The sequence below is a fragment of the Sinocyclocheilus anshuiensis genome, unplaced genomic scaffold (assembly GCF_001515605.1).
Source record: "Sinocyclocheilus anshuiensis isolate Anshui unplaced genomic scaffold, SAMN03320099.WGS_v1.1 scaffold464, whole genome shotgun sequence".
NCBI lineage: Eukaryota > Metazoa > Chordata > Actinopteri > Cypriniformes > Cyprinidae > Sinocyclocheilus > Sinocyclocheilus anshuiensis.
This window is the reverse complement of record NW_015555731.1, coordinates 818,925-832,343: the sequence shown is the minus strand read 5'-3', so window position 1 is coordinate 832,343 and position 13,419 is coordinate 818,925. Positions and strand designations below refer to the sequence as shown.

The 13,419-nt window shown below is 35.9% G+C and overlaps 1 protein-coding gene across 4 annotated transcripts in view; it reads left to right on the top strand.

The window, feature by feature from the left end:
* Window positions 1–3,295, top strand: part of pkn1b (protein kinase N1b) — a 33,290-nt gene extending 29,995 nt beyond the window's left edge. For all 4 annotated transcript variants that reach the window (XM_016466308.1, XM_016466306.1, XM_016466307.1 and 1 more), the window contains exons 19-22: window positions 251–393; window positions 643–750; window positions 836–916; window positions 1,660–3,295. In XM_016466308.1, the coding sequence (XP_016321794.1) occupies window positions 251–393; window positions 643–750; window positions 836–916; window positions 1,660–1,863 (536 nt within the window). In that variant the 3' untranslated portion in view covers window positions 1,864–3,295. The remainder of the gene's footprint in view (window positions 1–250; window positions 394–642; window positions 751–835; window positions 917–1,659) is intronic.
* Window positions 3,296–13,419: the final 10,124 nt, after the last annotated feature.

Sequence of the window (13,419 nt, the reverse complement as noted above, 5' to 3'; positions counted from 1 at the left end):
GACCTTTGACACTGATGAAAATTCAGATTTGGACCTTTGAATGTAGACTTTGAGAACCCCTGCCCTAGAGGCTGTGGCCTTTAGCGTCCTAGTTAGCATGTCCGCCTCCCATGCCAGAAACACTCTGAGTGAGCTGGTCGAGTAGAACCGGAGGGCTTACACATACTGCAAAAAAGATGCACGTAATCTCCTTTTTGCTCCTTCTTTCTGTTTTTTTTTCAATGTCTTGCTTTTATTTTCTGTCCTGTAGGAATGGGTCATGGCGACAGAACCAGTACATTTTGTGGGACTCCAGAGTTTCTTGCTCCTGAGATTCTAACAGACACATCCTACACCAGAGCTGTGGACTGGTGGGGTCTTGGTGTGCTCATTTACGAGATGCTGGTCGGAGAGGTGTGTGTTTGTGCAATATTTTATTATATTGTTTTCCATTGTTCTTTTTTTCTTGATTGAATCATAAATCTAACAAAATCTACTGAAGTTCAGAATATTTTTTTTCAGTATTTTGTTCGTTTTCCTGTACAAACATCTAAACATTCTTAAATCAACATACCTTTGCAGATTCAGTGTTAAAATACAAAGTCTTATTTTCTGAGGAATAATCTGATAAAAATTTCTGATGCATAATCTGTGTCTGTCCAGTCACCGTTCCCAGGTGACGATGAGGAGGAGGTGTTCGACAGCATAGTAAATGATGAAGTACGTTACCCAAGATTCCTCTCCACCGAGGCCATTGGTATCATGAGACGGGTAAGACTCTTACTTTTTCCCAAAGCTGTTCTCTGATTGGCTGTGTTTGCTAACTGAAAGGCATTTCCTTGTTTTTCATTGTTAGCTGCTGAGGCGTAATCCTGAGAAACGACTGGGCTCCAGTGAGAGAGACGCAGAGGACATCAAGAAACAACCCTTCTTTAGAGTATGTAGACTTTACTTGCCACAATAATACCGAGTCCCTAAATAGATGGGGGTATGATAAAAAAAATGATATGGGAAGAAATATTATATTTCAATACTTTTGTGTTCGCTTGCAAAATTTTTGTGTTAAACAGAGAAACTTTTGGTGCTTTCCACTGCACAGTATGGCTCGGCACGGCTCTGTTTATGTTTCCTCTGCAGTTTAGTACCGCTTTAGAGTGGGCGGGATTATACACATCACCCCATCAAGCGGTTGCTAGATCCGCTCCTCGGCTATCAAGGAGAGGAACGTCTGTACTTCCTCAACAGACCACGAAACAGCCATTTTTTGGTTGTTAAAAAAAAGGTGCGCTCGCTCAAATCATTTGCGTTTGTTCAAAAAAAGTTGCGTGCGATCCTTCGCTGGCGTTCCCCCAAGAAACTTTAAATTTTCTCACAAAAGTATTGCTTCCCCTGAGAAATTTAGCATTTTCTCACAAAAGTATTGCATTCCCCCAAGAAATGTTAAATTTTCTTACAAAAGTATTGCGTTCCCCCAAGAAACTTTACATTCTCTAACAAAAGTATTGCATTCCCCCAAGAAACTTTGGCATACTCTCACAAAAGTATTGCACTCTGAGAAAACATCTGCATTTTTCTTCACATCTCATATTTTGTTTCATTGCCATGTCCTTTAAGGTACAATAATGCCAAAGTTGCAATCTTAGTGATGATGTGACTCAATCATCTTCTCTCGCTCTGTAGAATATAGACTGGGATGCGCTTTTGCAGAGGAGAGTTCCTCCTCCTTTCGTTCCTGCAGTGAAGGGAAAGGAAGATGTCAGTAACTTTGATGCTGAGTTTACGAACGAAGCGCCGACCTTGACGCCTCCTCGTGAACGCCGGACCCTATCACGGAAAGACCAGGACTACTTCAGGGACTTTGACTATGTCTCTGACTTCTGCTAAGACACGAGTGTGCATACTGACGCTGCTAGGTATGGGAGATGTGGTTCTCGCATCCTAGTCCCCATCAAGGCTGCTTGGCGTGAAGACTGACGCTTCCTCAGAGGCTTCCTGCCAATGGTACATGGGTTTGTTCAACATGAAACCATAAAGAGAGTAAGTGTACTGGGCCCATAAGAGTGATTGGACCTTGAGAAATGACTCCATCTGAGAATCCACATAATGTGAAGCTCTGAAAGCTGGCGGCCAAGATGTTTTGTTGCCCTGTTTGCAATGAGGCAGGATTTTCAAATGGTCAGTCAGCCTCATTCATGACATTATGCTTAGCACCAGATGCTAATGAAGTCATTAATCTTGTGAATGGAGTGCTGCAGGGATGACCAATTTTTGTGGGCCAGTGCACATTTTAGCACTTCTGGTTCCATCATTGTGAAGTTAATGTTTTTTTTTTTTTAATGGGTTTTTGGTTAAATGTCTAAAATAAGGTCTGGGGTTAACACAAGCTCAACATATTTTCACACTTTATCTTACAACATAAAGTGCATCAATAATACCCTCTTGTCTTGAAAAAGGTAGTTGTTAACAGGTGTCTAAATGGGACTACAGAGGTTGTTGGGGACGTTACCTGTTCAGCGTGATGTTTAAACTCATCCACTCACAAGTCGCTTGCACAGCTTCATTCCATTTATAATTGTGCTCTTGCAAACTATTCTAAATTAAACTTTCAGGGGAAAAGTTTTTAAATAATGACTGAAATAGCTACTGTAAACTGTAGTAGTGTAGTTCATTCATAGCCTACATTTAGCTGTTTACTTCTAGTGATTATATTTAGGCTTCAAAATTCATAGAATTTGTTAGATCATAATGAACAAAATGTGTAAAATTCATAAACTTTTGTTGGTCACAGAGCTTATTTTCTGCAATAATCCAAAAGCTAATGAAAAAAATCATACTGGGTTTTTGTGGAAGGAACCAGGGTGATGCCAATTTATGGGTTGCCAGCCTACAAAAACACATCACTGCAGCGCTCTATGGGAGCTTGTTGACTAGCAGAGTACAGTTTCATGGTACTGACCCAAGTAAAATGGCTCACCGAATTCTCCCTTATCCTGTCTTTTTGTCTCCATTTTCTTTTTTGACCAATATTTCCATATATCACACACAATCCAGAGACTGTTTACTTCTGTAATACACTCATTTAACCAGACGAGGGCGGAAAAGAGTTTGAGAGTAGTGGAAACACTGTTGTGTCAGGTTTTGGTTGTTTTGAGATCCTTGAGTTTGTATGCGTTTACTGTGTCATGAGCATGTCCCTTAATGAAAGGCAGCATCAACCTCTAGATTTGTATTTTATAGAGATTCTGTTTTTCTTTCTCACTGAAACTTTAACTATGGAAATGCTATGCCTGAATATTACTATATTAAACAATTCAACTCTTTTGGGACAATGGAGGTCATATTTTTTGTATTTTTTTTCATGGTCTCTTTAATTAAATTGAAGGGAGGAGTGAAGAATTATTATTTTTATTTTTTTTACGAGAGTCCAATTGTGGGAATTTTTTTTATTTTTTTTTTAATTAAACAGGAAAGAATTAGGATTATGAGTGTTGCAGGATGAAACTGAACAGGAGCAGAATATAAAGATCAATCCCACACAGATGTCTACAAACTAAAGGTAATATGTGAACATCCCAACACATACACATTCACATCAAATTATTTACTCCATCAACAATTTATTACGAAAATGGCAGAGTGAAGGTTGCAGGACTGTCCGTAACGTCAGCAAATAAACCACTGAGCACTAAGTGTACTGTGAGGAACTTGCTTAAAACATGATGAAGGGATGGTTTGAAGCACTTTGAGATAATGTCTCATTATTCCCTAGAGGAGAGAAGGAGAAAGTATCCATGGAGACCAAGAGATGGAGCTGTAAAATAGGAGGTCATGTTGTTCTGTGAACAAACTACACTCCTATATCTTATTCTCCCTCATGCACTGAGTCATTGTTTATCTGCTCCATAATTTGGCTTTTTCCAAGCAAATCACAATGCACTAAACTCCAGTAACATGACATGCATTTTTACCAAAAGTGGCCTACGGCACATTAATTTCAGTTGTGGTTAAGTATCTTGCTATGGTACAATGGCCCCTTTTTACACGCTAAATATAAATCCAGGTAAGATTCATCTTGAAGAAACATTTGGATTTGATCACTCAAACTACATACGCAGGTAGGCAGTGATGCATTTGGTCATGTTGCATTTGTAGTGTAACTGCTAATGCATCTTGATGGTCATGTTAATACTTAATCATTGCAGAACAGTGGCAGTAAACTATCAGAGCTTATTTCGTCCTCAATCCTATTATCGGTCTTCACATTTTATTTGTAGTCATAAAATAAGAGACCCTAAAAAATCTCCATGAAATCCAATCAGACGTCGGCCATGAATACAAATTGGTGATTGCTTAATACCTGTCACGATCTGCACTCGGAGGAACGAGAGAGAAAAGTGGAGTACAAGCAATAGTCTTTAATCCAGGAAACACATGGGGGAATATTCACAATGGAACACAACGAGTAGACCCGACAAACACTGAACGAAAGGCAGAGACTTGAATACAAAGGATAATGGGGAAACACAGGTGACATCAATGGAACATAATCAAACTAAAAGAGGACAGGAACATGACCAAATAAGGACAAACAGGAACAGAAACCAGGGCAAAACACGACACAGACTGTCCTGAATCCTGACAATACCCTTACCTAATGCAATTATTATTATTATTATTAATTTGGTAAGAAAAAAATAAATGTTTTGGCCAGTATGGACTTTAATTTTAGCAGTGCTTCTCAACCAACATAATATTCAAAGACCCCATATATAAGGTAAGATATATTTATGCTGGTATTTCTGCTGTAATTATGACAAACCTGCTTGTTTTCCAAATGTTTTATTAACAGAAACTGGGAGTGGTGATATATTATCCACGATTTATTTTGTAAATCCAGACATTTTAATAACTCTTAAAACAATCAGGTTAGATTATTTTAATTTATGAATACCTTTGAATAGTGATTATGTTTTTAGCAATAACAAAAAAAAAACAGATTTTGTTTAAAAGAAGCAAAAAAGTATGTTAAATGTAAGAAAAATAAACTTCATCCAAAGGGAAATGAAGATTATTTTGTGACCCCACTGATAGCTTTTTGTCTTGTTTTAAGCATTAACTTACCTAATTTTGGTCTTTTTCCCCAGACAACAAGGCTTAATTTCTTACATCTTATGGCTTCTCAAAAAATCTTGCTTTTAGAATGTTTAGATAATCAGTAATGTATCATGCATTTTCATTAGAAAAAGAAAAGGAATTTAAAAGCGACATAACAGCAGAGGTTATGTGAAATAGGTCCTTCAAAAAAGTTTGAGAAACCCTGTAAAGAATGTGAGAGTAGAACAAGAGTAGAAAACATTTATCTTTCCACTCTTGTATTTTTCCCGGTAGTTTGTGATGATTCAATGTAAAGAGGCCACTCAGACAGACTGAAAATGCACAGTCCAAATGAACTTGCTCCAGACTAACCAAAACATCTGACGTGAGTTAATTGAACATCATCAGAGCAGACTAAAGTTATTAAATTGCATGATGTTTTTAAATATCTCTCAATGATTGCAGCAGCTGGTTTAGATTCCTGCCTCGTTCTGCACAGGCTCAGGTGTGTTCTGGTCTCATCACATAAAATATTCTGCAGATTTATTATTTTTCCACACAGTTGACCTCTGAGTGTCTTTGCAGAAATCATAACAAAATACTGCACTCTTCATCGGAGATGATCGACCTGGCAGTGCTGGTAAAGTACCTACAACGTTGTTGAACTTGTTCAAACTTTGATGTTAGAAACTAGATTTTTACAATACTAAAGTATAACAATTAGGCTTAGGGGTTTGTTCATATACTTAATCCAAAGTAAAAGCAGTAATCAGTATTATTTTAGTATTATTGAGATACTATTCTAGTTTTAATTAATATTTTGGATTCATTTTATTTTTATATTTCCTGTTTTAATTTTAATCTAAGTTAAATTATTTGTTTTTTTAAATATGCCTATATAGTTTTATTAATGTTTATTTCAGTTACCATTACAGTATTTTATTATATTTTAAATTATTTTGTATATTTTCTGTTTATTTCAATGTTAAAATTTTAGTAACTCTTGTGTTTATGTCATTAGGCTATTTCTTTGTCTATATAGTTTTATTAATCACATTTTGAATTAGTTTGTAGATTTCCTGTTTACTTTTAGTTTTAGTGTATGTATGTATGTATGTGTGTGTGTGTGTGTGTGTGTGTATATATATATATATATATATACAGTATCTCACAGAAGTGAGATCCTGTAATATATATATATATATATATATACTGCATGTGTGTGTGTTATTGCTAATGTTTATATTATTTCAAATAATGTTTTTTTATGTTTTAGTTTCAGTTAACTATAGTAATAGTGTTGCTTGTTTTTGTGAACACAGTAAATGAAAAACTGTTTTTCCTTGATGCTTTTTAAAACAATGTGTTTGAGCTTCTGACAATTCAAGATGTTTGTCTTGTGTGTCTGTTAACAGTAGAGTAATCTGTTCATCTGCAGACAGAAGCTCGCTGTTCCAGCATGTTTCTGCTCAAGGTGAAGATAACAGCCATATTTGTTTTTCACTGATTCCAATAAATGGCTGCTCTGTTATATCTGGTAAAGTTGTTTGCACTTTTTCTCAATATATCTCTTTCTGTGTGTGTCTTTTTGTGTGATTACATCATTTTTTTGTTTTCATCTTGTAGAACGAGTCCTCCAAAGTCAATTCGGCAATCAGCTGTCTTCCCTCAGATAGTTGACTACGAGGAAAACTGTGGAAAAACTGGAAAAACTATGAGGAAAAAAATGATCCTAAAGGACTGCTGCTCAATCTGATGGTGGGAAACTGATACTAATTATTTATTGGCTTTATATTCTAAAATACTATGGGGTTATGTGCAAGTATTGACAATTGGTCAATTATATTTTGCAGTTCATGAATATGACTGAAGTTGACTGTTTCAGGATACCAACAGTAGGATTCCAGTGACAAGCATTTGCTGTGTCCATATTGAACAAGAAATTGTTGATCGATCAATTACAGAATCAGTGTGGATGAGATATCAGAAAACACGTAAAATACTGACAGTACCTTAGATGTTAATGAAGTCTGTGGTGCTTTTCCATGAAATCCAGTGTTTTTCTGCATGCAAAGACATGAAAAATGCTAGAGAGAGAGATGGAAAGTACAGATATAGAAAGAGATATTAAAATCTCCAAATGTTAAAAAACTCTTCATAACTATTGTTTTTTTAAATTAGTGTAAAATGAATACCAATGTCCATAAGTAACTGAAAACAAAGAAGTTGTTTTTCTTCACATAACTTTACCCATTCAGAATTAGCTTAAAATGGCAACTTTTGCTTTTAGGAAACTATGTATTACTAAAGTCATAATTCTTTCTTCCACCTACATCTTTTATCTATTTCTGATTCTATATTCAGAACTGTATAATAACTTTCAACGACTCAATAGGATAACATGGAATTTCCTTTTCCTGGTGGTATTTTCCCACTATTCTCATGTTGGCTTATTTAAAATAAATTTAACCAAGCCTCTTACCTTCCCATGATTAATTTAATATGTTCCTATGATCAAACCCATATTATTAAAACTTTAACATCTGTTTGACTCAAAAAGTACTGCGGAATATTTAAATAAGTCTGCAGAGAATGGCCCGGTGCAAAGTCAACCTGAAGTGGTGGGTTTTCTTTTGAAAAGCATGTTCAGTCACGGGCGTTTTACAAATCAAAGATATAAGTCTACAAGTCTCACAAGTTCTCCACAGCCTGTTGTTCTCTGTCTTTCTTCTGACAGTTCGCGAGAGAGGTGCATTTATGCATCTGTAACTGCAGGTTAAATGCACAGAGAGTGCATGCATGTGATTTATTAGTCTATTAAAATTCAAAATTCAAGGCATTCTAAATTGTAGACGGCAAAAATGTTTCTGTATGCTTTTTATATTTATATAATTTAATATAGTTAACTTTATCTATATCACACAAAGAGAGCCGTTTTTTCCCCCCAGATATCAGCATAACAAATGTAATAATAATTTTATACAAGCTTAATAAAGTTAGCATTAAGTGACTTACAATTTAGACACAATATTGCCTGTTTTTGTTCAATTTTGCCAATGAAAATAGTTCCAAACAAAGATCACAGCACTGTTTTGCGTCTTTGAGCAATGAACAGTGTTTACTTATTGAATGAATCAGTTTTTTTAACAAATCGGTTGAATAAATGATTCAGTGATTCACTCATTAACACAGTCAAATGCTTTGTTTCTGAATGAATCAGCCGTTTGAATTAATCGGTTGATTCTCAATGGTTCACTCATTAACAGTCACTTGCTGTCACCTACTGGCGGTTTTAATTTCACATTTCGACTATTTTTTCATGTTTTAAATAATTTAAAATATCAGTATTCAATGTTTTATGTTAAAAACAAAACATTAATTATGCTGTAATGTTAAAAACAAAATATTAGGCCTATTTATGCATCTGTAACTTCAGTTTAAATGCATCCATGTCCCCTCTGAGATACATTAAACTGTGTAAATATATCTAAATATCACTTCAGATGCAGATTCCAGAAATGTTTTCTTATGCTGGAACAAAAGACACTAAGTACTGGATGAAGTGCTTCTTATTCTTACCCATAAATACAAAATGGAAGAAAGAATTAAAACTAAACACAATCTTGCTACTCAAACGGTGTATTTATTTATTTATTTAGTTGCTCCTTTTGCATTTACTTGTACTTTTACTTTCAAAACTTAAGCACGTTTAATATAAAAAAAAAAATACTTTTCATACTTAAGTACAATAAATATCACATACTTTATAAGACTTTTACTCAAGAAATATTCTAAATGGTGACTTCAACTTCTACCAAAGTCATTTTCTGGTAAGGTATATGTACTTTTACTTGAGTATGGCTTTCAGGTACTTTATTCACCGCTGTTTATTTGGCAAATTATTTTATCCAACACGCTATTCAGGCTGTACATGTTTCTGGAAATCAGTTGTCGAACCCACATTCTTAACACTGAGTTACTGCTAATACAGGGCTTTGGTTATATACTGTTGCCGTGGAGACAAGAACAGGCAATAGCATGACATTTTGTAAAAGGTTCACTTTAGGAAGCTTTAGTGGTGCCCAACCCTCACCGGCTCTTCTGTGAAACAAACAACATCTAATCCAATGAAATATGTCACTTTGACCAAAAAGAAAATAATAACTAAAACACTGGTCTAATTAGAAAAGTCCATTGCTGGATGAAGTCAATTATTTCTTACGGTCAGCAACAAACCAAGAGAATTAAGCCAAGTGTTTAGTTGAATTGTGATGAACGCTTTGAAGTAAATGTCATTATGAATGAATGATTTCGTGTTTATCGATCACTGTGTGCAGAATTAACAGGAACAATCAGTTAAATTAATGCTTGGTAGATTTAATGATAACAACAAAAAAAAGTACCATGGTATTACCATGATGTTTTGGATGTTACCATGATAATGCCTTTGGCATATACTTAATTAAAGTTCTTCATTATCATCTGATCATCTACTATATCTCCTATATAACTGTACCATAGTACCACCACAGTACTTTTTTGTCAGATAAAAAAAATTCACAAAATGTAATCGTGTTATGGCTTTTCCAGCACTCACATCTCAATCTTTCTCTCCCTCAGTTCAAACAGCGAAATTAATTTTAACTATAACAAAAATACCAAAAGTACCGTAGTCAGGGCCGTATTAACCATTGGGCTAGGTGGGGCTGAAGCCCCAGGCCCGAGCAAGGAGGGGGCCCGTGATTGGCTGTGGAGTAGATTGACTGGATCACCAAAAGCCACCATGCCCCCCACTTATTAGCGCTGTTATTTAGTTGAGTTTTTCCGTAAATTCCATGCATTATTTGAAATTGAAACATAGTCTGAATTTGGTTTAGGCCTACCAATAAAATGCATTTATTCTATATTTGACTTTTGAACGATATGTGCACGTGTCTATCAGGTGATCGCAGCCCAGTATGTCTGCATTCACCTCCACTCTTCACTTCGTTCTGGAGTAATCTGGAAATGGTCGCGCAAAGAACAATATTCGATAAGTAAAAATGTCAGCAATTCTGAGAGAGAGGGGCTCAAAAAATGAAAAACTTCATGCAAACAACATTGTATTTGATTATTAACTGGATGTATATTGTTTTTGTGTTTGAACAAACTCTATTCATTTAAGATTTGGGAGATAATCCGGTAGAAATATATCAATCATTATGCACGTTATGATGTAGGCTAAGCTTATCATTTAAACACGTTTTAAATTAAGCAGGTTTAAAAACAAATGGTTTAAACTAGGGCTGCACGATTATGACAAAAATCATAATTGTCGATTATTCCCTTTAAATTGTAATTGCGATTATTTATTACGATTATCACAATTTACATTGAATGATGTTTATACCATTGTTTGATGTGAACTATTACGTAATTGTGGCATCCATAATTGTAATTGCGATTAGAAATTCGATTAATTGTGCAGCCCTAGTTTAAACTGTAAATACGTGCATTATGACGATTTCAGCCTGATATGCGTGGCGCGCACCTGCTCGTATAGCGACTGACTAAACTTTCGCTCCTTGTGCTTAAACGTTCAAATATACATAGTTATGTGTCAAAATACCCGTCTTTGCGAGTATCCTCGTAAACACACTTATCTGTGTCTTAAATGAACGTTAATAATTAAAGATAAAGCATGTGTGTAGTGTTAGGCTATATGAGATCCTGGATTATATGATGAGATCTTAGAAGGATAGTTCACTCAGAAATGAAGATACTGTCATCATATACTTACCCTCAAATTGTTCTAAACCTCTATGAATTTTTTTTTCTCCTCAACATAAAAGAAGATATTTTGAGTTTCTGGTTCCCACTGACTCCAATAGTGTTTTTTTTGTTTTTCATATATGGAAGTCTTGAGGGCCCAGCAACTGTTTGGTTACCAGTATTGTTCCAATTATTCTTTTGCGTTCAACAGCAGAAGGAATCTCACACAGGTTTAGAACAACAACTTTTTTGGGTGAACTATTCCTCTAAAGCAGCCTAATATACAGTAGCTGCTGTTGCCATTTGTGTCAGTGATGTAAATCACACATCAGAAAGAAAATCACTTACTGTCCTTGACTGAATCACTTTTGTAAAATAAATAAGAATGAATGTATATTGAATTTATACAGTGAAGACTATTCAGTCTATTTGTACATTTTCTTTATACAATATAATATTTATTATTCAGTGCTTAAAGTTTTTCAAGTAGGCCGATTTTTTTATGATCTTTGTTCTGTTGTAGCCTAATTTGTGACTGTTTACTTGTCTTCAGTAAGCTTATTTTTACTTAGGCTAGTATTATTTTTTTGTGATAGTGAAATTGGTAACAATAATTATGAAATTTCAGTGCATGAAGAATTTGATATAAGAATATAGAATATATATCATTATTGTGATAGGGGGGCCTGCAGTAAGTCAAAGCCCCGGGGGCCCAGTACGGTCTTAATGCGGCCCTGACCGTAGTATTGCCAGGATGATTGGATATCCAAATAGCACTTACACTCCACATTTACATCTGGAAGACGTATTTTTTAGAGTGTTTGCTCATCTGCAATACGTCTATAGGACGTTTCCTATAAGATGTCAAATAGATGTCTTTAAGATGTTTATGATTTAGAATGTATGTAAAACTGACATCTTACTTTCATCTGTCAGATGTTTGTACACAGCAGAGGCTTTCCAGATCAAGCAATCTTTAACAGACATCTTGCAGACGTACGTGTGCTATCTGGGTATGGTACGGTAAGTTACCAATCAAAACATGTCATTAAAATCTTAGCTACTACACTATATTACATTACCACCACAGTACTTTTTGTCCAAAAAAAACGGGTTTCTCTCACTTTTGGTTTCTAAGTTGTCCTGTACACACACACACACACACACACACACACACACACACACACACACACACAAACAGTTTTGTTTAAAATGTCCCTAAGTGTAATTGCGACCAGTGGCGGCTCGTGGGTTTTAAAATAAAGGAGGCACACTAATTGTATTGGTCTGGGATCCCTGCCGATTATTATTATAATTTGCTTAACCACTTTAAAATGGCTTTTTGGTTGCTTTTAGTCAGAAAACGTAAAGAAAACGACATACATACAGCAAGATAATATAATTTCACTTACCTGGCCTATCACTTGAAGCAAACATCCATCCCTTCTTAAAAGTCGGTGTTAAAAGAGAGCTGCCTGTTGCGCCATTTAATTAAGCCGACTGCTGTAGCCTATATCCAGCTTAGGCTGTTTTCCCTAAATTTGTATATATACTGTTTGAATGACAGCTTGGTAAATCTGTTGGCAATCAGATATTCAATATCGCTACTCATAAGTACTTGTTACATTATCAGCGCAGCGGCAGACGTTCGAACTAATATCACGTAATTTACATCTCTTTGATGATTGGTTGATATCAGAAGAAGGCTATAGCCTCCCCCATGAGGTTTCTTTTCTCAACACTCCTCAGCGCTGAAAGTGAACACTCGATGGTGATTGGCAAATTTTTTTTACCAACGGAGGCACGAGAGCTCAGCTCTCCCCCGGCCTCCCCCTACCCTTCTCTATCATTAGCGGTTGCAATTACATCAGCAGATTCGGAACATTCGCGATAGAAAAGCGGCGCTTTCACGTTATGGTATTACAACTGTGAAATTACAAACAAAAAATACACATTCTGAGACATGAACTGAAATGAATTGTGAATTTTATTAACATTAAATTGTCCTCCTCCCATTTTCACCTCAAAATTATGGGGAAGCTGTGCCTCCCCTGCCTCCCCCGACCAGCCGCCACTGATTGCGACGTGTCTTTACCTGTTTTTCGACGCTCACATATTTCTCTCCCTCAGTTCAAACAGCGAAATTAATTTTAACTATAACAAAAAATACCAAAAGTACTGTAGTATTACCATGATGACTGGATATGGTACAGTACCAATCAAAATATGTCATTAACATCTTACATCACTATTACATTACCACCAGAGTAGTTTTTGTAAAAAAAATGTTAGTTTCCTCTCAATTTTTCGTTTCCAAGTTGTCCTGTTCACACCAAAAACATAGATTTTTTTAAATGTTTGACTAAGTGTAATCGCGACGTGTCTTTATATACCTGTTTTTCGACGCTCGCATCTAGTCTTTCTCTCCTCAGTTCTGCGCGCGGGAAAGTTCTTCCCGCCTCCAGTGCTCGAGTCTCCCCACCGCTCGGCCCCGCCCCCGCCCCCCTCTGAACTACATCAGCTGACCCGAACTTTTATCACCCCATCAGAAGACACGGAGCAAGCTATACCAACTCTTCTGCGCTGTCCATTCAG